A 25,448-nucleotide genomic window follows, 5' to 3' on the forward strand; every position below is an offset into this window, starting at 1 on the left:
AAGGCCCTTGTCCCAGTAAAGAAAGAAAAAGTCTGCTATTTTTTTTAAGAGAGGCACCAACTGGAGAGTAACCCCTTCCGTAACACCAATCACAGATGGATCACTTTCCCTTATAAACATTTGCAGAGGATTGACAAAGATACCCTGAAATTTCTCTAATGGGTCTGTGAGAAAAGCTCTCTTGCAGATGTTGGATAACCTCCACCTGTGAAGTTGCAGGGCATGGACTGCCAGATGGAAACTTTGCATGTGCAGTTGATAAAGAGTGGGCCACTGGGAAGCTCCCTCGACACATCTACTAGAAGTGTCAAGATGTCTCATAACAATCAGCTTGAGGCCAGCGAGGGATAACTAATGTCATCCACAGGCTTGAAGTAACAAATATCCAGTTGATTATTCAACAGGGGAGACTGAAAGGGTAAATACTTGCAAGTCCATGTTGTCCCACCAGTAATTAAGTATGTCTTGTAGTGCTGCCCACAGATTAGGAACCAGGGAGCAAAAGATGGGAGGTTTCCTGATCAGCCTGGCTGTGAACAGGTTGATCACCAGTGGGCCCTACATTTGGAACAGTTTATCTGCTATTGCTGGTTGCAGTGACCACTCCATGCCAACTACTTGGCCCTAACAGCTTGATACACCAGGATGTTCTTTTTGCAGGGTATTTACCTTGCTCAGAGGTAAATGCCCACGCGTGCATTTGCACAGCTAGTTGACACGGAATGGGACACTGTTCCCCCTTGCTTGTTGATGTAGGCCACTATGGCAATGTCACTCTTCACTACCACTGAGCAACCCTGTAACTGATTAAGGAAAGGTTGTAGTTTCAATCTGCCTACATCTCTATGAGATTTAAGTACTAATGTTGAAAGTCTGGGGTCCACATCCCTGAAACAACCTCTCCGCTTAGGTGTGCACTGAAACTCCTCCTGAAGGCATCTGAGAACAGGAGTATCTCAGGTGGTAAAACACTCAGAGGCACTCCCTGGAGGAGATTGGAGTCAGAGAGCCACCACACCAGGTCTTCCTATACTTCTTCATTCAGAGGAACTGTAAACTAGTGGTTTGCTGGGAAAAAGATCAATGATGCTTCAGCTGCCACTGCAAAGACTGAAGGAACGAGTTTTTCTAAGGATGAGAGATGAACCAGGATTGCTTGTCAATGTCAAGCCTGTTACTTGTCTGCTGCTAGGAAGCAGGCAGGTTCCGCCTTAAAGTTGTCCACTCAGGAGGCTGCTGGGAAGTCTTTCATTGCCACAATGTGTAGAATCATCCAGTTAATTGATCTGTTGCCTTAGTATGAGATTGGACTTCAGCCAATTTATTACTCCAGATCTTGGCAGAGACAGAAGTCACCTATTTCAAAGGAGCTGCCTCTTGGAAGGGGCAAGGATCAGGTAATCTTCCAGGCACCTCAACAATGGGATATCCTTTAAATGTGCTCAGGCCGAAACCAGTGCAAACACTCAAGAACACCTGAGGTGCTGTTGCTAGAATGAAAGGGCCTTGAACTGAAACACCATGCAGTTGCAGATGAAGTAGAGAAATTTTCTGAAGTCCTGATGTATTAGGATGTGAAAGTAAACATCCTGAAGATCAGTTAGAGAAATTTTCTCAAGTCCAGATGTATTAGGATATGAAAGTAAGCATCCTGAAGATCAGTCAAGATCATGAAGTCTCCCTCTCTGGCTGACTCCAACAATGAACAGGCTGTTTCTATTGTAAAAAGTCTGACAAAAATAGCCATTCAGTGTTGAGAGATACAGTAAACCCCCCATATTCGCGGTCTCACGATTCACGAACTCACCTATTCACGGATTTCTCTATGGAACATATATACACATTATTCGCTGAAAATCCACCCAGTCACGGTATTTTTCACTGAGAAATATTCACTAATTATTGTATTTTCATCTCATTTTCATGACTAAATACACTTTTTTGTGATAAAACTATTAAAACAGTTAGTACTTGAGTTACGATAGTTCACCTTACAATAATTCAATTTTGCAATGGGGTAAGCAATTAATACTGATGCTACAATATTTATGAAATATTTTTAAATTTCCTGCAGGCGTAGGCAGCAGCATACAACCAGGCAGTGAGAAAGACCAAATTACAATAGACCAGCTTCTTTTCCTCCAACTCTTTATCCCATCTTCTAGTTAAAAAAGTAACAGAGAATGATAAAAGTATTGTTACTAACGTTATACAGTAAACCCCCATATTCGCGGGGGATGCATACCGCAACCACCCCGCAAATAGCTAAAACCCGCGAATACTTAAAACCCCTCTAAAAACACTTAGAACTGCCTATTTTGATAGTTTAAACACAAGAAAAACCCTCTAAAAACACTTATACCTGAGTATTTTAATAGTTTTATCACAAAAGTGCATTTATTCATGAAAATGATATGAAAGTACAGTAATTAGTGAATATTCCTCAGTGAAAAATACCACGAATGGGCAAATTTTCCGCGAATAATGGGTAGATACGTTCCACAGAGAAATCCACGAGTGAGTCCACGAATCGTGAGAACGCAAATACGGGGGGTTTACTGTACTCTTGCGTAAATGCGTACAGCCATAAACAACTGAACGAGAAACTGTTGTTTTGTTTATTACCGAATCGGATAACAACAGTCCTTTTGCTTGTATTTCACCATCGTACAGTAATACACAATTACCGTAGGTTATAGTTCAAATGACGTTAAGTAGAATGGGACTGATATATTTTTACATTATATCCTTATTCGGTATGGATAAAAGATCGGCAAAGAAATATACTGCTAAATTTATGCTGCAAGTTGTGGCTGAAGCTGAGAAAACAATGTTCAAGCTGCTAATGACTATAAATTATCGTGCACTGGCAACATGGATGAAACTCGACCGCAATTAAAATGGGAGAGAAAGTATTTTAATCAAAACTACTGGGCATGAAAGAATACATTACTGCTATTTTTACGCTGATAACCGATAAATACGTAAAGCTCATATTATGATGAAATCAAGTGAAAATAGCGAACGGAATCTTGATATTTTTACACAAAACAAAAGCTCCCAAACGACCAATGTCATCTATTAACGAAAAAATAGCTAAATTAATTTCACAACGAGATGTATTCAAGTTATATTTCAACTTAAAAACACTTTGTACAGCATAACGAAAAAAACCTCGCCCCATATAAATAAAGTATCTAGAGATTCATTTATGCTAACTAGAAGCAAGAAAAGCGCTCTGAACTGAGTTAAATGCGGCGAAATAAACTTACCACGTAAACATCCAAACCAAAACATTGATCACTATGATCGCAATTTATAATACAAGAGCAATATAGGAATATATACAATATTATTGGATGCAGTGAATTAAGGCACAACATTTTAAAAGATCCATGGAAAAGATGCATATTCATTATGTTGATGTTTTTATAACACGATATGTGAATATAGAGTACAGTATAATGTAGGCTATGCTACCATATATGCCTACGATATACCATAGTGTAGGCTACGCTAATTCTTGTTTGTTATTCAATTTTTCTTTGTATTGAATTATCATGTCACTCTGCATGAACCTCCAGAATTAGCTGATATCAATAACCACTTTACCGTGTATGTATACAGTATACTTTATAGTGTAGGGTAGGCTACCATACATGTATACAGGGTACCGAATACCCTAGTGTAGGCTAGGCTATATTCAAGATACATTTTTTCCAACAAACGATGGTTATTTTGGAACCTAACCCCATCGTAGGTAGGATAAAACCTGTATAAGCATTTTTAGTGTTTTTTTTTTGTGTGTGGTTGAACTATCAAAATAGACAGTTCTAAGTGGTTTTAGAAGGGTTCTACGTATTTGCGGGTTCTAGCTATTCGTGGGGTTGGGGGGTGTGGTACGCATCCCCCGCGAATATGGGGGGTTTACTGTATATGACCAATCCCATCCACCTGTTGCCTTCTCTACCAAGAAAAGATTTCCTTACCTGTCCCCCAGATTTTACAATACTGCAATGTCTCAATTCCCCCTTGTCTCAACATTGTCTTGACCTCAGCCCATAGAGCTTGAGACTTTTCTGAATTTGACACATACATCAGAAAGGGAATGAAGGCAATAGTTCTTGAATGGGCAGTCTATACCCATCCTGAAGGACTGCAGCTACCCATGGCTCTGCTCTGTGTTGCTGCCACACTGCCAAGTGACTCAATAGGCAATCCCCCACCCCTGACAGCAAAGGGGAAGGGATGCCACTCTGTGCAGCTGCCTCCTTTTTTCTTACCTTTGCCTCCTCTTTTTAGCTTGTTTTGAAAAGGAGCCAAAAGGGCTAGGAGTCAATGCTCTCAGTTGAAGTTGGTTGGGGGGGGGGGGGATTTTGTCTAGGTTTCTGCAGTTGCAGCTTCCTCTGTACTCCAGAAGTAGAGGGTTTGGCATAACCAGTTGTCCTAGCTGGAGGAGCTCTTGCTCCCTGAGTCGGTTTAAAAGAGACTGCTCAGAAAATCAGATTATTGTGAGGGTCCTCCCTCTTTAGCTCAATGGCAACCTCCAAGGTATAGACTTTTGCAGCATATCAAACTCTCAGGAGAAACTTGCTTGGATGCCAGAGAGAGAAGAACAAATTATTTCTATAGAGGATAAAGTTACACCAGATCTTGGTAATCTGGTGTGCCAAGAAATTGAGAATCTGACAGAGGGCCATGATTTTGCAGGTAGGCCTCTTGTCATGAGTGTAGTCATGGCACATTACCACAGGTCCAGCCACAAGGTAGCCTGAACTGCAGACATAATTACAGATTCAAAGTTATTCGCTTTTGTATGGTTGAAAATGGATCCTTACTGACAAATTTTTTGCCAAAGGCTCATTATTCATCAAGTGGCAAACAGCTGCATCCAGATGAAAGAGGATGTCATCCACACCCTAGGAATAGTACTTCTTTTGCCTAGGGATCAGGCCAAAACACTAGGGGAAAGCTCTTACCAATGGTCTCACCTCTGGTGTGAAACCAACGACTATCTCCAAGGATGAAATCATGGGGGTAAAGTCAAAGTCCTAATCGCCTCCCCAAGCTTAATGATCTCATGAATGAGTGTAATGACCTGAAAACCCTGCTCCAAAGCAGCAAGAAGAGCCTCCAGGGGAGTGGGTCCTTCAGCACTCGAGGATTCTTCCCCTGCACAAACTCCTCTAGTGTCCAATACAGGGGAGAGCTCTGACCACTGTGACTTTACCAATGGTCACACCTCAGTAGTGAAATCTACGACCCTTTCTGAGGATGAGATCGTGGGTACAGTCAACGTCTTGGTCACCTCCCTGAGATTACTGATCTCATGAATGAGCGCAGTAGCCTCCTGAAAACCCTGCTCCAAATCAGGGAAGAGCCTCCAGGAGAGTGGGTCTTTCAGCACTCAAGGATTCTTCCCCTACAAGAACTCCTGTAGTGCCCAATGCATGGAGATACTGTCTTGATACTCCCAATCTTGCTCTTGTCCTTTGATAGGCTAGTGGGATGCCTTTACTGGACTGGTTCACCATACTGTTGGACATCAGATAACCACTGTTCTCCATAGTTAGACCCAGTGGCTTGAGTAATGAACTATAAATTCCAGATTTGGGATGGTCTAAACATCTATGCTTCCCCCTACAACTTTGGACTGCAGAGGACAGGTTCTAGGGGGTGTTTGGATTTTAATGAACTTTCAGATGACTCATTTCAATCCATTTTAGGTGCAGCAAAAGTGGTTGCCAGACCTTTGACACCTCATTATGCAAAACCTCACTTTCATCAATTTTACAGTCATCCAGAGTAGACTTCACAAGTAGAGGTTGTTCAGCATGTGAGCATGATTCATTGTCAATCTTGGTGTAATGAATACGATTCATTTCTATTGGGTCTATGTTCCCATATTTACAAAGTTCTTTGTTCATCTGTAAAACCTTAAGAAGCAGATACTGAATGTTATCAAACCGGTCTCTCTTCACTGTTCCTCCTGCATGTCTAGACTGTAGGAATGATAGGAACATTTCCATCATGTTTCAGTAGACTGTACTGATAAGTCTATTCTGTAGGCTGCTATTAAACCAAACCAAGTTGGGACCTGAAGTTGATAGTGTACAGCCTTACTAGACCAGAGTATGATCCTTTGGCCAACACCTCTTGACTAGGATATGAGTCTCATGACAAGTCTTCCTCCATGACCTGTTGTGTGGTTTCCCATTCCAGCCATTAGTCTTCAGTTGGCCTTTCATTTGCCCTGGAATTTGTAGCTAAAACTTAATTCTCTGCAATGAGGGCCACCAGGATGTACCTCCAATAGGGTGAAACTTTCATTACTTCACAAGAATCACAAGATTCTTCCTATTCCAAAGAACTATATCATGTATTCAGCATTTTATTTAATACGTTTTTTCAAATGTTTCACCACAGGACACCGGCAATGCAACATTGAGGCTTGAGATTTGAGCCCTTCCTTCCCTGGCTTTTAAGTACACCTGGAGTTCTGTGTCGTACTTAAAGTGGGAACTTGGTGTTATCAAAATACCTTAGCAAGTTTATACTTTGTTTATTTGTTGGGACCAATTTTCTTGGTTAGGCACGTTTACCATCTGGACCAGTTTTCTTGGTTAGTCATGTTTTACCATCTGGAAGAGAATGAGTCAGTCATCCTCATTCTCTTCAGGATCTCATTCCTAACAATGACACAAATGGGGGCTTGTTTTCAATGTTGTAATTACATATGCCTTCTCTATCATTATCCTTCCCTTGGAAAATGAGAATCCATCAGACGTGCATTCTATGGGAACAAAATCTATCATTGTTCTTTCAGTCTCATGTTTTGTGTAACATGAAATTTTATATTTCTACATGAATACTTTTTTGAGTTTCCTATAACTTTTTTCATGAAACTGAGAAGTTTCAATTTCTATACGAATAAAAATTTTATTCATATATAGCTCCTCCTTCACCCTTATCCCTAACTTTATACTGTATTCATATTTAATAAAGTGCCAACACTTAATATGTCTGCAAAAGAAGTCTTTGACAGCCTGCATCTCAAAAGTAATGTTTTTTATCTTTTTCAAACTACATTTTCCTAGTTATGGAGGTAGATATATTGTTGGAAAGAGGTTTAAAAGTTCTATTATATTTATTTCATACCTTTTCATTTTGCACAGAATATTTTTTATATAAATTTTGAGATTTATACAGCATTCACATTTAATTATTATTTTAAGGCTGTGTAAAATGAAAATGTGGCTACCAAGTTGTTTAATATGTTATGTGAATCACACAAAAATTAACAAATATCTTACTAGTTCTGACTGAGTTTCCAAAACTAGATTTTCCAAGTTGGGGATAATTGGTACAAAACTCAATATCCATATGTACTAGTATCTCCAAATTTAAACATATTGTTTTAGGAACATGCCTATGCTATTTAAAAACTGAACGAATCCCTATATTATTTAAAAAATACTGATGCCTTCCATTAAGAGCCATTGTTCCCTCAGGGACTATTTGCATTACAATAGCATAGCATACATGCAAACGCTTCTGCATTCCATTTGCAGAGAAAAGTCCAACAGTTCGGTTGAACATCTATCCTTAGCCCAAAATTACTTCCTTCTTCTCAAATACAGGATCTCCCACTTATTGTAAATCGACGATCAATTTGAAATGATAAGGTCTTGTTAAATGATCTCCTTGTGACCTCTACTAGGATATCCTCCTGTGAGCTTTGTAATTAAATTCGCGCTTTGTTTGGCGAATGTTCTTTAAAGAAAAAATACATTTTAGTATTGATATTTTGCTGTGTTTACATTAATATTAATATTGGAAAATTTGTAAATAATTTTTTTATCATAAAAAATGTATTTTGTCACAAAATAAAATGAAAATAATTAGAGAATATTTTAGATATACTCTACGAACAAAATCTCATCCTAAAATGTGTAATATCTTTTCAAAGTCATCATACAACATTACCCTTAAAAATATAAAGTATGGCTTACACCTATGCGTGAACACTCCTACAACTGTTACTGTACTCTTACCATGGCAAAAACTAATCAAGTTACCCCTATATTCAGGCAAGTACATTTTCTTTCATACATTAGTTTCAAGCCCTACTGTTTTCTGTTAACATATACAGTAGATAGGGGTAACATTTTCTTTCCCACGAGCATTGTGATTGGAATTTGCACTTTGTTTAACAAACATTTTTTAAGAAAAAAAAATTTTATTGATATTTGCTGTGTTTACATTAATATTAATATTTGAAAATTAGCAAAGTGTAGTAAATCGTTTTTTTATCATAAAAAATGTACAGTATTTAGTAATGAAAATAAAATAAAAATAATTACCGAATATTTTAGAAATGCTCTATTTATTACTGTAATTTATTTTTTCTTTTTTAATAAGTGGTATCTCTTCTTTCTGTATTTCCCTTTACAATACTTCCTCTTACTTCTTCCTAATGAACACCATATTCTTTGGAAACTTGAATTTCAAGTCAATGGCCCCTGTGGGCTTGTTCCATATGAACAGGTTTCATTTACTGAATAATAATATAAAAAAATCCACGAATAGGCAAATTTTCTGCGAAGTTATTTGGAGTTATGTTCCACTGAAAAATCTGCAAATAGGTGAACCTGCAAATCCTGAACCACAAATAGTCGGGGTCCACTGTATATTTAAAAGCTTCAAACTCACTCAGCAGAGTCCCATCCACTTGAAAGGGAGGATAGGGTGGGGAAATTAGTACAAGATCTACAAATCAATAGTGTTTTTGTTTTAATGGAATTCAGCCTCATACCCCACTGACTACATAATTTACTAACCCACTCCATGTCACAAATGAGACTAAGGGCAGCTTCATTTCTCATAATTGGAGACTTTACTATACCCACAAGTTTTGCATCACTGGCATACTGAACAATCTTGTTTCCCCAGTCAACATCTATATCACTTGTATGCACTAAAAATAATAGTGGGTCAAGAACACTACCATGTGGAACTCCAGACACAATAGGTTGTGGCTCGATAAAGATCCCATCAACAGCAACTCGCTGCTTCCTACTTGTAAGAAAATCTTGAACTAGTCCTAAAACAAATCCACCTACTCCAAGATTATGAAGTTTATAAATAAGTGTCTTATGATTTACTAAATCAAAAGCAGCACTAAAATCTACTTGAATTACTCTACATTCAAAACCCTTGTCAAGGTTTCCTTGCAAATGGCATGTCAAGTCTAAAAGAGCATCACTGGTCTTAATTGCTTTGTACATGCATATTGACTATCAGCTAGCAATCATTTGGATTTAACACACTTGTAGAGTGACTTAAAAATAAGTTCTGCAAATTCAGAGAGCACAAGGAGAATAGAAATTGGCCTATAGTAACTGCAGTCTGCAGATATGCCACTCTTTGGAACAGATGCTGTATTACTAAGCTTGAGCTAATCCACAAGATACTACTGTACATCGACAAAAAAATCTAAGGAATCTACTAATTTTGGGAGACAACACACTAGAAATTTTCTTAAAAAACAAATGGAAGAAACCATCAAGATCTTCACCATCCCAGCTTATCAAGATTATCAAGAATTTTCAAAACATCCATAAAGCGAAGTGCAAATTTTGTGAGAACAGGTTCAGAAGACAAGTATCAGAGAGAGGGACATCCTCAGTTGATTGCTTAGCTTTGAAAGCTTGATGAAGCAATTCAGACTTTTCCTTAGGTCCAGTAACCAATCTACCATCACCTGTAAGTAGTGGTGGAATGGAAGACAAGCCTGACCCAAAGATAGATGATGCCAATTTGGTCCACCACAGATAAGGCTGAATAATTCCTTCAAGTTTCCTCTTTAAGGAATTGTTGTAATTTCTCTCAGCTATATGGTAAATTATATTTGCAGCAAGGTGAGACTCAACAAAAGTGGTGTAATTTTCATGTGAACAATTTCATTGCCATGCATTAAATTTGGTCTGTTTGTCATGGTTAGCTCATCCACATATATCATCAAACCATGGCTAGTCATTTGACATAATCCTGATGACCTTTCTAAGGACATACCTTACTAAAATAGCCACCAGCATTTCATTTAACTTCTTCTTTGGATCTGGATCTGATATGGCATCTGTAATATTAAGTGCCTGACAAGGTTCAATAATGCGATCCCTGTTGGCTCTAGATTTCAGCCAAACAGTTTTTCCAGTGGTGGAATTAGAAATATTCTGATTTACAGATATGTCCATCTCAACAGCACAATGGTTAGAAGTGCCTATTTACTCACAGACCTTGGACTTGATGATACCTGGAACATCTTTGAATATGAGGTCTAATCTATTACCAGATATATGCGTGGGTTCTTCAATTAGTTGAACAAAATCAGAGGCTACACAGAACTCAAGAGCAGACTGGCCATGTTGATCAGTGGAATTTGAATCAAGCCCATTCCCCATGCTTTTGCAGTGCAGTCTCCACAGTTAACAAATGAACCTTAGAATCCTATGACTGAGCCATACTAATCATCACCAAGAGACAATCATGTAACGGCAGTCCCCAGTTATCAGCGGGGGATTCTGTTCCGACAGCGTGACAATAATTGAAAATCGCTGATAACCGAAAATCAGCAATAACTGGAGATCAGCACCTCTATTAGGTATACTGGTGCCAATACCCGATTATCAGCACCGATAAGCGGATATTGGCAATTTTTGGTGCTGAAAATTGCCGATTTTCATCACTAGACAAGACCCGTAACACCGGATCGCCGATAACCGAGCCTGCTGATAACCGGGGACTGCCTGTACAGAATAGAATCATCAATATTTGTACAGTATTGTGGTTAACAGCAAATACATAAAAAACTGTAGAACTACCTGGAAATTTTAAACCAAAGAACTTCCTGGCAATTACACTCCAAGTTTTTCTGATGATAAATGGGTTATTCACACCTTGTGTATACAGCCATGCCTTGTGCGTGTGGGATGTTACGATGATAAATAAATTCAGGGTCATCAAACCTTGGGATTAAAAATTCAACCTTTTACTTGTTACTACTTACAAGTGTCTCAGATAAAAACATCAGACTGTGGTTACAGGCACAACTCTAGAGGTCAAGAAAACAAATAGATTCATAAGACAACAACGGCAAAATCAACAGAAAAAAAGTTATAAAATCAACAACAGTATTTACAATAATTTCATTATAAGAATGAATAAAGATGCCCATATGTCATTAAAAATGTGTTGGAAGCAACTGGTTGACAAGGTGAAACCAGGACACCTTGTAAGGTGAAAAAAAAAAGAAAATTGTCAGATTTGCTACACCAACTGGGGGAGGATAGTCAGCATGGATTTAGAAATTATAAAAACCTGAGACAGGAAAGATTAGATAAGAAAGAAGGTTTTTCCTGATTATCGACCAAGCAACTTTTGGTTTCTCATCAGTCTGTACTATACACTTCTTAAACAAAAGAGGAAAAATGCCTGATTGTAACCTCAAGCAAAGGAATTCAAACCCAAGACCATGGAGGGCCATGATAAAATGGCTATGGCCCAGTCCAAGGTTGGAGAACAAGGTTTGTATTCAGAGTAACCTCTTAGAATGGTTGCCTACCAAGGCTAATATGGTAATAGTTCCCTTCCACCTGCTGGTTTGATTTTGGAGTGTCCTAGAAGAGTTGCTTGCCAAGGATAAAGGGGGTCTTCCACCCTAACTCATGTAGGCAGGGACATCATGCCCTAAAATGAATGTTGTTAAGGAAAAGCCACATTAACCCACTTTGACATGGTCCTCAGTTTTATATGGCCAGTACAAAAGTGGAGCTGTCTTATAGCATCTTACCCTTCAAGCTAAATATGTCAGCACTGATCCTTCCCTAAATCTGGAAAGAAAATCCCTGTACTTGTCTCCCTTGTTGCCACAGAAAGAATGACCAAAATGCAAGCCCCCTGAAAGGGGTAAGACCTTTCCTAAAGGCAAACAGGGCTGATAATTTTAGTGCTTCAACTTTCTTGACCATGGCGATAACTTTATTCCAAGAATGCCTCAGCTATGAGAGTTTTTTACAGTAAGGATCTTGTTTTTCATGACTTTCTGACAGTCCTTGAATCATAATCATAACTTTTAATTCTTTGTAATTTTACCAAATACACCTAACAGCCTCATATGTAATTACTTCCCTTATAGAGATCTCCAGATACTTTACACACATTTGCAACCTCTAGCTAAACCACAACCAAGAAATGGATTCTTCTTAACTTCCTTCAAAAAAGAAAAGATAAAGCCATGTTGAGTGGTTTGGCAACTGATTTCTTCTTGAGGTACTGGTTAAAGGTTCTTAAGGAATCCCAGACATGCCATTACACTGGCAATACCCACTGTTTCAGACCTGTGGTACTGTCTAATAGAAATAATGCATATATCCAGAACTAATTGCTTTTAATTCAGACTGTGAAAAAACACCATGACTCGTAATACGAAAAACAATAACAAATTTTTACATTATAAGAAAGCAAGCACAGTGAATGAACACACATGCCACTGTAGTGTCTTTGCAAAATATGAAAATATTTGCTTATTATCATCAATTTAATTTACTAGGTGAAAACCTACCTTAGAGAGTGCTCCAACATATTCACCTCCAATCACAAAATTGTAGAAGTATTGCAAGAGCAAATAAAATATAAGTGATCCCCATATGGTGATATGGTTAAATAGGGTCCAGTATGATGTATCTAAGCACATCTGAAAAAAAATGAACTATATTAATATTTGCTAAAATAATATCAGAATGTTTGCAATTATAAAACTACAATCAAAGATTTGCATAACCATTATTCTAATAACCCCTCAAAAAAATTAGGATTTAAATCCTGGCTTTATCATTTCCGCATTATAAAATGAAAAATGTATAAGAGGTTTTTATAGGTAATACAGAACATCATATTCTCTCTCTCTCTCTCTCTCTCTCTACTATTCATCCATTTACTAAAGGCTAAGTTACAAGAGTGATAAATATATACATAAATTATAAATGTAGAAAATTTCATAACTTTGACACAAGAATGTCTTTACTTTCTCAATTTCTTCATATTCATTAAATTTGGTTACTACTTATCACTGTTAATACTCCCAAGGCTACCCAAAGCTCTAAGCTTCATAATTATAATCATGGATAAATAGTAAATGAAAGTCACTTTATACTGTTAAAAATTATATGGGATGTTTCAGGCATTTAAAGTACAACATTGGCTTCTACTAAAATTTTAGACTACAGTATGCTGCTACAGTTAATATAATTTTACTATACCTTTCACTTGAGTATTTTGTTTTTATGCATGCTGTTCAAGAACATTTGGGCAGGTTTGGTTTATCTGCCTCTCATTACCAAGGAAGTTGTTGTTTAACAGTGTAGAGACTAACAACTGAAAACAGTTTCAACCTTTCTTTTTCATTGCTTAATTTACCCAACTTCCCCAAGGCAGTCATCATTCACCCACATTATTCTCTCTCTTCTATTTGGCAATTTGCATACTGAAATGGAGATCAGCCAGGGAACTGCAAATACTATATGTATCAAGTGCTCTCACTTTATGCATTACCCTTTTACATTTCTTCTCTCTCTCTCTCTCTACTCAACATTTTTGACATTTTATATTTCACCCCTTCTCATTCCCCTTCCTATCGAGGCTGAACTTGGACTTAAAGGGCATCGGGAGTCCTACTATTCATCTTAGCAACCATTTTTGACATTTTAAAACTCATTCCCCTGAATTAGACACTTAATATCTGTCATTTTTACACCTCTATTTATCTGTCCTTCTCATTTTCCCCCCTTCTCATCCCCCTTCTGGGGCTGAACTCGGACTTAAAAGCATCAGGAGTGTCACCATTCATCTAAGTGACCTCGAAAACTATGGATTAGACACTAATATCTGTCGTTTTTGGTTATTTTTACATGTCACCCCCTTCCCAACCCCACCCCCTTTGGTGCCAGTGATGTCTTATTCCCCAACACACTATTCTTTTCCAAAAATGAGGTATGATAAATTCATAGTGTTTATTTAATTACTAAGTCTACAGGCAGAACCAGCCCCGTTTCAAGGAAGCCCTTCCCACCCTCACCCCCTTTGGTGCCCTTTGGTGCTAGTGATGTCTAACCCCCATAGCATTCTTTTCAAGATAGTAGGTCATATGTATACCAAGTTTGGCTGAAATTTCTCAATGCGTTTCAGAGTTATGCTGGAACATACATACATACACACACATACATATGTCCATCCATTTTTATGTACTGTATACAGATTTTAATAATATGAATGATATATAAAACCTAAATACATTAAGCAAATTATGATAATAATATTGTCAAGTACAGTTTCTCTCACCTCTGAGCGAGTTTTAATTTATGGTCACAGTTGTTTGTATCTCTGAAAGTTCGTAAGCCGAGCAGCGTCTACATGTTGCATTAGGTCTACTCTATTTATGGCCTCCTTCCATGTTTTTGCAAAACTGACTCCTCTTTTATATTTTATTTCTTAGAAATTCTGGGTGTAATTGCTAGCAGGGAGGGATGTATAGTAATTTGAGTAGGTTGTAAATTGGGGACACGTACGCAATTTTTACCAGACTTGGAGCATGATCTAAAATTAATAATAAACCATTCATATTGAATGATAGAAATGCTTGCTTTCATTTGATTATTTTGCTAGTAATATTGTTGTGAGGTACTTTTGTTTACATCAAACCACTAAAATTTCATGTTAAATGGACTGGTCCAAAGGATTTATTCCTAAATGACTTGAAAATGTGAATGCAAAGAAAAACAGAAAATCATGCAGCTGGAGGCTGAAAGGATGCTGCAAATTAATTTTAGTGCTACCTTAGATATGCTACCCACTGTGGGTAGCATATCTCTATGAGGGACTGTGTTGCCATGTAAGTTATACAACATACCTGCATAGTAACAACAATGACGAGTATAGTTGCGACAACGCTTCCAAATGTTTGCTGGTCAGCCATGCTGCGCCCTTCTTGGTCCATGCCATTGTAATATGCCCCTGTTAGATGAAAACAAGTTCATTTAGTTCCCTTTTCAGCAAATGTGTTTCTTCGTGGAAGGAACATCTATTAAAGATACCTTCTGAAATTCAGTTGTTTTAGGTATAAAAAAAATGCCAAGAACAATAAAAATGAGGAATTTACACTTGTACATTAGCATTACCTACAGTATGTTAGTAAATTGTGCCCTTTCTTTATCAGTTATAATTCTGATAATGGCAAATAAGGTAACCATAGAGCTTGTAAGGTGTCAAGCAGCCTACTAAAGATGATTTATAAATATACACCTGGTATTGAAGAAATTACTGTTATTGCCATTAACGTGGATCTATACCAAAATGAAACCACTACAGGTTGTATCTTTGTATGTATGACATTCTCAAAGTCTGAAAATTTGTTGTTAAATAGAACATGCAGTATCAAAATTACCATTGCTCTTACAGGGAGGGAATAAGTACAGTATATATAATGACAGGAAAGACATAAATCCTTCTGTTAAACAATTAAAGCTTAGTTGGCAAACCTTATAAAAACTTTTAAAAATTTGAGGTACATTACTCTGAAAACAAAACATGTAAGAAAACCTTATCAGTTCATGTCTATTTTTAGTTTTTAATGTAAATCTAACCACTTAAGTTCTTAAAGTAAACCAGCTACAAAAAAAATTTATATACTGTATTGTATAAACAAGCTATTACATTAAGCTTTGCTTAAGAGTATCAACTAAATACATACTTAATCCATGCTAATGAATCTGTTCAGACCTAAGTGCAAGAAACCAATCCCTTTGGTAATATCCCTATACCTCTCATCAACCCATAGCAGTGTGAAACTTTATTCTAGAGTAGATATCTTCACCTAATTTGGGAGGGGGAGTCACAACACTGGTGTAGGGCAATACTAGTTTGTTTATGTAAACTATTAAATCTTTTACTAACAATTTCATTTCTTTGTATATCAAACAAGCCAGTACCTCTAAACGTTGATAACTGGCTCTGGCGATTAGGCTTGAAATTACCTCAGCAGGTAAGAATGTGAAGTGTACCTATTTCAGTAATGTGTCCACCCACCTCAGGAAGTAAGATTGCTCAGAGTTCAGGTAATGTATATGGACTTCCTAGCTTTGTAGGTCTGACTCAGAAGCTAACAAATTGGTTAAGATCAACAAAAATTAGTTAAAAGAAAGAGAAAGGTGCTAAATCCCTTCCTGATAAGTAAGTGCAGTGTGAAAGGTGATTTTTCTTTAATGAATTAAGACAATAAGGGGTGTACAGTGTGAAGGGTACTCGTTTTTAATGGATTAAAAAATGCGTTAGGTGAAAATGTCATGTGGTAAGGTGAAAATAAAGAAAAAATTTACCTAAAAACCTCACTAACAGGAAGAAAACTGAAAGAGAAACTGCTGATGAATTTATGGCAGATGTTCTGCACATAAGAGGAGAACATAGATTGGTATTTCCAACACAGTGCCTTTGACTTGACCAACTGGTAAGTTGTGCTTGAAAAGTGTGGAAGTAGATACAAGCTGAACCTCATGATCAAAACTTAAACAGATGAATTAGCACTTTTTATAATATCGCTAAGCCAGAAAGCTATAGTCTTTGAAACAGAAGGTTGACAAGTTGAAAGTAAAAAAATAAAAAATGGCAAAGTGGTCAAATAGAGTTGGTAGTAATGATGTACCTTTTCAATACTGATTTTGCACATCAGTGACTTATTTTAGTCTGCTGAATGTGAATGAGTGAAAAGGAAAAAAAGAGCCCAAAAAATCACCTGGACAGAGAGGAAATAGTCTTCCTCATGAAGTTAAAAGGAGAAAGACCAAATGACTGCCATTTTCTGGAAGGGATGAAGCTTATATTCCAAGCAGTTCAGTTATGCCTGTGACAAAAAGCAAAGACTAGAAGGAATGCTGTCTTGGTCCAAAAAGAGTGCTTATTCAGTGGCCTCACAGAAAGGCAATTAACTCTGGAGAACAAGATTACGGTCTATCTATGAAGATAAACTACAAAGAAATATATCTTTCAAAGTTACCGAAAGAAGACTTCAAAGTTGATGAGGTCATAAGATCAAGCCCATGATGCTGAATATATATTACATGATAGCATGCATAGTCATCATGAACTCTTCTCAAAGGTCAACAAAACAATCCACAGGTAAGAGAGTAGTACAAGAAAGAGGAGACATCCTCTCTGATACACTAATCACAAAATCTCATCTACTTTGTCTTGTGCAACTTGGGGTGATGAGGCTGTTATAAGTGGAAAGGTATCTGACAGCTTCAGAAAAATTTCTTTTGGAAGGCATACTGGACAGCCTAGCATAAAAGTAGAGGGTCTAATGTTTAGAAGGAAAAGGCTTACAGATGATGTCAAAAAGAATGGAACACAATGAAAGTTCTCTGGAGAGATCTATCTGTCAGTGAATCATGAATGTCAGAACACACCATTCTTGTTAGGTCAATTTGCAGCCATTGGTGTAAGCATGAGATTTTTGGAAGATATTAACTGTGGAATGTCTTGGTGAACAACTCTATGGCCATATCCATAAGAAAATCCCCAAATGCAAAAAATGGCATTAAGTTCTCCTGTGGTTCAATAATTCAGCAACTATACTGTATTTTGTTGGACAAGATAGTGAATATGTGACCCCTGATCTGATCTTAAAAGATTATACAGTACTACCATCCCTGAGAGGACTGTCTTAATTCTAGATGAAAGGTATGGAGACACTTTTTGCCGTCCAAGAGCCCTTTGCTGTCATTCTAAGAGGTGGACATCCTAACTTTAAAAAGAAAGTTCGTAACAAGGAGAAAATCTAGAGCAATGGAGTTGAAGTGGGGTATCCTACAGGAAATCATCATGCCTTGAGGAGAGGGAAAATTTATGTATTTGCAGAGGTTAATCTGGAGACAGCACATTACATCATACTTAGGAAATTGATTTCTTGAGTGGAGAAAATAGCTGAGCAGTGTGTTATTCCCTAAATCTTCTTCTCAGCTTAATCTGTACTTGAAGTCACTGTTTTTAATATACCTTTTCCCAGGTGTTCCTAACACTCATGGAATGGCCCATGTCATAGTTTGTTCTGTCATGTTTTTAAATGGATACTCTTCCTGACTCCAACCTTTCCTATTTATCTGGGCTTGGGAAATATAAAAAACATAATCAATGTTTAGAATAGTAATGCAAAACTTAGTGAACTTGAAGGTCAGTCCCATTTTCCCAGACAAATTTCTCCTGCACACATTTGCATTTTTATATAAAACATTATTCCATCATGGAAGCCTTCCTTGTCTCCAATTCCTTCTGCGTCACTTTTTTTTTTCAGAAGCCAAGTCAAAGGAAATCCCTGATCCCTACACAGCATATATCTATTTCTTCTCTTTCCCTCTCCCACTCCTCACTCAATTACAAAACTTATTTACTTGGCCCAAAGTAGAGAGTCTGCAGTCAAAAGGATCAAACATGGCTTTGTCTGTCTGATTGATATGACTTACTGAAGAGCAGCAAATGAAGGGGCTCTACTAAAGGTGGTGCAGATGGCAGTCTTGTTTGCTGCCATGATGAACCAATCATTCAAGTAGCTTTACGTAAAATTCCTTGAAACTGAAACCAGACTGTGATAAAGGCTATGATTTGAATGAAGACTTGAGAGTCTGAAGAGGCTACAACAAGGGCATTGAATTGACAAGAATTTTTCCCTCTAAACAAAGGAAATGAATTGTTGGGAACAGTGATAAATGTGAATTTGGAATCAAAAAGGCTTATAAAGCCAAGAAAACTTTTCTGATGGACTGAAGACACTTGAATCCACTCTAAAGGAAGTCTGAAGTGCAACATTATAACTCCTGGACTGATGATGACAGATCTCCAATTCTTACAACATTTTCAATTGTATAAATAAAACTATAGAGCATGGAACTACTGGAACCTGGGTCTATGGCATACTTTTCTAGTATGCCATACATACATGTGACTGATGTAAAGCATGAAACTTCTTTCATCTTGGTGAATATAAGTGATAAGAAATGGGATATAAAGACATTGAGAGCAACTAGCCTAGTCAGACAGAAATGAATAAGAAGGCAACTAGTACCATTTGCAAAAAGCTCTAGAAACCCTGAAAATCAACAGTGATAGGCAAGAGAATAAACCTAGAGTATACATCACACACAGCACAAGAGGAATAGGTTAGATGATAGGAACACACACTCATGACGAGAATAACAAGGTTGAAAAATTAAAATACCAACAAATCTGTGTACAAAAATCACTAAAAACTTGTTTATAGAGTTTGCAACAGACCTGGAACATTACCCCTATTAAGGGAATTTCCTCTCACCATCTAAGAGCAATCTTTTTTTTTCTTTTCAGGGTGAGGTGTGCATTTGGTTGAGACTTGAGGAGAACTCAGGCATACAACTATTCAAGGCAATGGTTTCTTTGGTACAATTATTATTATGTATTATCATAACGTAATTTAACCGACCACTGAGCTAATTTATTTAGCTCTCACAGGGCTGGCCTGAAGGGTTAGTCCTTATTAATAATGAAATTTAGTTTTATTTATTAAACACAGGTTTTAAACATTTTATGGAGATTTGAGCAAATAATCTTTCACCGATTTGTTTTAGGAATTAAAGATTCACTGTCAATTGTATTTTGGACAAACATATACTTTACTCTAAAAAAGACAATTTTAGTAAATATTTTCATTAATTTCTTCATCTTCACATAAAGATAACCATATATACCAAATAACTCCTGGGAAACATAAGTCCCTCATACAAAATTACTGAGAAGGGGATACTGGGAAGTATAAAAGACAAGGGGGAGTAGCCTACATGTGATACTCTACCTGCAAGGGACTTTCGTTCTTAACCCTTGTGAATGAAAAAGAACAATAGTACTTCATTTCTGTGCAGAATGAATTTTGAGAAAGAGTAAGTTTGTTTAATTTAAGAGATACGTCACTAAAATCTAATTACATCTGAAAATTATTGTATACATTGAAAATTATTGTACAGTACTTATCTAAGTCTTGTTAGTAATATGGACACTTCCCCAATCTCTCTACCCTGTATGTGACATCCTACATTCATTCCTGAATCAACCAAAGCAAAACTCAAGAACAAGGAAAAGTTGAGGATAAATAAGTTACGAAAAGCAGTGATATGCAAAATAAGGCTCCTCTTAATTGAAAACTACACTTTGAATATCAGGGTGCCTCACTGAACCTTAAATAGTTATCATTCAAGCTTGATACCATTTATACAGCCAATATTTAGTCTACAGAAGTTCATGCAAAACATTAAAGAAGGTTAAAGAATTAAATAACTTATACATGTGCATGTGTAGGTGTAACAATTACTTGATAAACAATTACTTACCCCATAGTCATTTAGATAAGTTTGTCATTAATCTACTTTACTCATTCAAGATAACTTACCCCAGTTATTTAGGTAAAGTTTTAGCATTAATACAGAAACCCATAAAGTTCAAGAAACATTTTACTCTTAAAATAATGTATAAAAAGTGCAAATACTCTAAAAGTTGTAAATATAAATGACTTGCTTAGGAAAAAAGGGATTTTGACAAAGGAAAAATCTATTTCTGGGGGAAGACCTGTGTCACCCAGTGAAATGGTTCCAATAGCACACATTTCTAGGTATAAATATTGCTAAATATACCAGAGAAAAAAGCTATCCATAATGCCAGGGTTACTACCCCTGGATCGATCACCACAATGGTGTCGGTATGCACAAGGGGTGAGTGGTAACCACTATCACAGTTCTTCATCCTATAGATTTCTCTATTCTCAAAGCCCCAAAATTGGAGGAGCCGTACCAACGATTACCTCCCGCTCGCTGCTAAGTACCACTCACGCCCGCCATCTTCATCCCAAGATTAGCACCCTCCAAGCTTGGTATGCTACCCAGGTGGGAAAGGAAGTATAGGGATGGGTCACTGGGTGACACAGGTCTTCCCCCAGAAATAGATTTTTCCTTTGTCAAAATCCCTTTTCTGGGCTCGACCTGTGTCACCCAGTGAAATAGTAACAGAGAATCAGCCATACAATAGCTTGGTGGTACCCTCTAAAGATTACCTTAATGGAGCTAAATAAAACTAAGAGAAAACTACTGTTTTAATAATCCCAAATTATAAGTTCAAAAAACATAATTAAAACTATAGGGCACACAATCTAAAAATATAAAATAACCAACACCAAGACACTTAAGGCTCACAAATTACGATTAAAGAACAGGATATCCATGATACGGGCAGGAGTCAGGCTCTGAAGCAGACCTGACCTAAGGGCTAGAAAGCAGGGCAAGCAAGCGAGGCAGGTAGGCGAGAGAATATACTGATAGGTAATCAAGAATTACAAACAATAAGGATAAAGAAAGTTACATAAACTAGTCTTGAGCTGGACCAGGAGGAACAATACTTCCTGCAGCTACCGTGGAATATTTAAGAGCCTCTACGGACTTAAGATAGTGGCGTTTAAATACTGTTGGAGATTTCCAGCCCGTATACTTTTTAAGCTCATCAAAATTCATATTATGAAAATAATTAGCTGAGGTGGCCACCGCCCGAATATCATGTACCCGAGGTACTGAATCCGGGTTTGCCTGTTTAATAAAATAAAGAATTTGTTGCCTGATGGCCTTTAAGGAAATGGTACCTCCATTTTCCCTAACAAAAAGAGGGCCTGAAATTCTTTTAGAAGTTCTATTTAAATAAGCTTTAAAGTGTTAACTGGACATAAAGACAGACCCTGTGGAAGGGGAATAATCTTCCAAGGAGACCATCTATTTTATGGATCCTCATTCTTTGCTAGAAAACTGAGATCCGGAGACAACAGAACTTCTCCTGACGGGAGGAAATCAACATGATTCGGTTCTCTAGAAAGAGCAGACAGTTCAGAAATTCTAGCCCCTGAGGCTAGACTTACTAGGAATAACGTTTTCCTTAACAGACTCAGGTATGTACATAATTCGTTTATCATTGTCTCATTTAAGGGAAACCGTGTGTGGACGCGTTGCTGGTCTAAGACGAGCGCATGCTTTAGGAATTGACGAAAAATATGAGTCTGTAAGGTTAATATTAAAGCCATGTAAAAATATTTTTCTTAAAGCAGATTTTGTTGTAGTAATAGTACTAGTGGCCAGTCCTTTCTCAAATAATGATCTGAAGAAAGAGATTGCTAGATTCGTGGTCATTTTCTGAGCTTCAGATTCCCTTAGAAACAATGCTAACTTTTTAACTGCTGAGTCATATTGTCTGAGAGCAGATTCCCTCTTATCTGATTCTATGAACAGTGTATTAAGAGGGTCAATGTTAGCGTCTTTCTGAGCGGCAAACTTCATGAAGTTCATAAAGCTAGGGCATTCAGAATTCTTGAGGAAGCTGACACAGTCCGAGTTTGCACTACTTGTGTCAATCTTGGATTGGGGATCTGTTTGTGCCGGAGCTTCAACTCTAGTAGAAGGGGAAACCAATTGCTCTTCGGCCAGTTGGGTGCCACAAGTGCTACTTGACCTTTGAATGATCTGAGTTTGTGTAAAACTTTCATCAATAGGTTTATTGGTGGAAACAGATAGATCCTTTGCCATCTGTTCCAGTCTATTGACATCGCATCTGTGGAATGAGCTAGAGGGTCTAGATTGGGAGCAACATAACACGGAAGCTTGTGGTTGCTCTCCGTGGCAAACAGGTCTACCTGGAGACCCGGTACCTGAAGACAAATCCACTCGAACGACGTCTTGTCCAAGGACCATTCCGACTCCAGTGGAGTTGTCCTGGATAGTATCTCTGCAATGACATTTCGAACACCTGCCAGGTGGGTAGCTGACAGGTGCCAAAGATGTTTCCTTGCCAGAGAGAAAATTGCAATCATTACCTGATTGATATGGCTCGACTTGGAGCCCCCCCTGTTTAGGCAATGCACAACTACTGCACTGTCCAGCACCAGTCTGATGTGAATCTGTCTGGCTGGACGTAGTTTCTTTAATGTTAGAAATACTGCCATTGCCTCTAGAATGTTGATATGGAACTGGCGGAATACTGTCGACCATGTTCCTTGAACTTTCTTGTGTTGGGAGTATCCTCCCCATCCGCTTAGGGAAGCATCCGTATGGATCACTAGCGATGGAGGGGGAAATTGAAGAGGCACTGACCTTGCCAAACTTTTGACTGTCGACCATGGTCGAAGCCTCTTCCTCAATACCGGCGGAATTAGAGACATCTTGTCTCTGTTTCTGCTGTCGGCTCGTTTCCGCCATACCCTGTTTATATCCTTCAGTCTGGCTTTTAGCAACAAGTCTGTTACTGAAGCGAACTGAAGAGAGCCTAGAACTCTTTCCTGGGTACGACGAGAGGCTCTTTTGTTCTTGAGGAACTGCCTGGTAGCTTTGGCTATTTCCCTCCTTTTGGCTGGCGGAAGTGACAGTTTGTGTGTGTTTAGGTCCCACTGGATACCCAACCACTGAAATTGAGCCGCCGGAACTAGACGGGATTTCTTCCTGTTTATTTGGAATCCCAAGTATTCCAAAAAGTTGATTACTGTGAATGTTGCTTTTCGACATTCCTTGGCATTGGATGCCCAAATTATCCAATCGTCCAGGTATGCGGCCAGCATAATCCCTGGGGCCCGCAGCTCTTGGACTACTGTCTCTGCCAGTTTGGTAAAAATTCTGGGCGCTATGTTGAGCCCGAATGGCATGACTCTGAACGAGTATGCTTGTTTTCCTAGTCTGAACCCTAGGTAAGGAGAATAGTTTCTCGCAACCGGGACGTGATAATATGCGTCTGAAAGATCTATAGAGGTGGTGACGGCCCCACGGGGAAGTAGGGTCCGTACCTGCGAGATTGTGAGCATGCGAAACTTGTTGCATTGAATGTATAAGTTGAGACGAGACAAGTCTAGAATTACTCTTTGCTTGTCTGAGTCTTTCTTTGGGACACTGAACAGACGGCCTTGAAATTTCAAGTGTCTGACTTTCTTTATTGCCTTCTTTTGCAGAAGGTCTTTTGCAAAGTCCAGTAAGTCTTTGGATGGAGGTTGATGGAATCTGACTGGTGGAGGAGGCACTCTGCTCCAGCTCCATCCCAGACCTTTTGAGATTATGCTGTGGGCCCATGGACTGAAGGTCCAATGGTCCCGGAAGAGATATAATCTCCCGCCTACCTGAGGAGGCTCATTGATTGGAAGAGGTCTTACTTCCTCTGCCTCCTCGGCCTCCTCTTCCACGCGAGAGAGGTCTGGACGCTGCTCTACCTCTGTAGGCGGCTCTGGCTCTGCTACCCCTCGCATGTCTATTGTAGCCTCGAAACGCCCCTTGGCTTTCAAACGAGGCGTTGAAAGCTGGGGACGTCATGAAGGCTGGCGGAGCAGAAGCTTGCTGAGCCGGCTGCATCAGTACGAACTACTGTTGAGGCTGTGCCTTAGATGTGGAAGGCTGGCCGATCTGTAAGACCGGTACCGCCTGAAGCACAGTTTGCGCCTGAGGTTTCCTATAGCTCTGGAACCTCCTGAACCTTTTCCTTTCCTTAGGTTGAGCTCCGGAGGTCTCAGAGGACTTCCTTTTGAAAGGAAGACCCCAGTGAGAGCGAAGACTCTGGTTCGCTCTGGTTGCCTCTGCTAGGACATTATTGACCTCATCCTCTGGGAAGAGGTTAGGTCCCCAGATAGAACTCTTCATGAGTCTATTGGGCTCATGCCTGATGGTGGCGTCTGCAAAGATGTGTTTTCGGCAGTTCCACCTCGCAACCACAAAGTCATAAAGGTCTGATTGGAAGGATACCAATAACGACTTTGTGAGGACCTGAAACAGAGGTTCGTCTGTATAAACTAATGCCGTTACCTCTGAGATGGTGACAGAATGCAGGGAGCGACTCAACCTGCATCTAGCCTCATACTCCGTCTTCAGCAGAGCCTCCGGAATCCTGGGAAGTTGCTCGCTGAACAGGGTGGAGGCACGCTCGGGATCGAGTTTCCCCACCGTGAACGTTGCCGGAGCTCACAACCAACATTCCGAATCTCCGGGAAGAGGAGGGAAGTAGGATCTGTCTCCCGGAGTTGAGGTATAGGCTTGCCCTCTATCCCAGCCTGAAGGGTCAGCTCTGCAATCTTAGTAGTGCAGGGGGTAGGGATGGAGTCACCTACGGAGAACATCGTGAAACTTCCCTTAAAGGGAGTAAGCTTCGTGTTCTCGCACTCCCAGCCGGTGAGAGTGCGCATCAGGGCAGATTGAGCTTGGTCCCTAGGAAAGATGACTGTTTCCTTAGGAACCTTATCAGACCTAATCCAGGCTTCCTCAGTTAACCTGGCAAAGCCTGAATAGGGAGGCACTAGGTTGGCTGGAAAGAACCCT

General features: G+C 38.7%; 1 protein-coding gene across 27 annotated transcripts in view; it reads right to left on the reverse strand.

Moving 5' to 3' along the window:
- The window catches only part of ATP8B (ATPase phospholipid transporting 8B), a 620,401-nt gene that overhangs the window by 14,974 nt on the left and 579,979 nt on the right, over positions 1 to 25,448 (reverse strand). For all 27 annotated transcript variants that reach the window (XM_067110108.1, XM_067110102.1, XM_067110090.1 and 24 more), the window contains 2 exons: positions 14,966 to 15,069; positions 12,623 to 12,754 (listed from right to left, as the gene is read on the reverse strand). In XM_067110108.1, the coding sequence (XP_066966209.1) occupies positions 12,623 to 12,754; positions 14,966 to 15,069 (236 nt within the window). The remainder of the gene's footprint in view (positions 1 to 12,622; positions 12,755 to 14,965; positions 15,070 to 25,448) is intronic.

This window comes from Macrobrachium rosenbergii, chromosome 10 (genome assembly GCF_040412425.1).
Source record: "Macrobrachium rosenbergii isolate ZJJX-2024 chromosome 10, ASM4041242v1, whole genome shotgun sequence".
NCBI lineage: Eukaryota > Metazoa > Arthropoda > Malacostraca > Decapoda > Palaemonidae > Macrobrachium > Macrobrachium rosenbergii.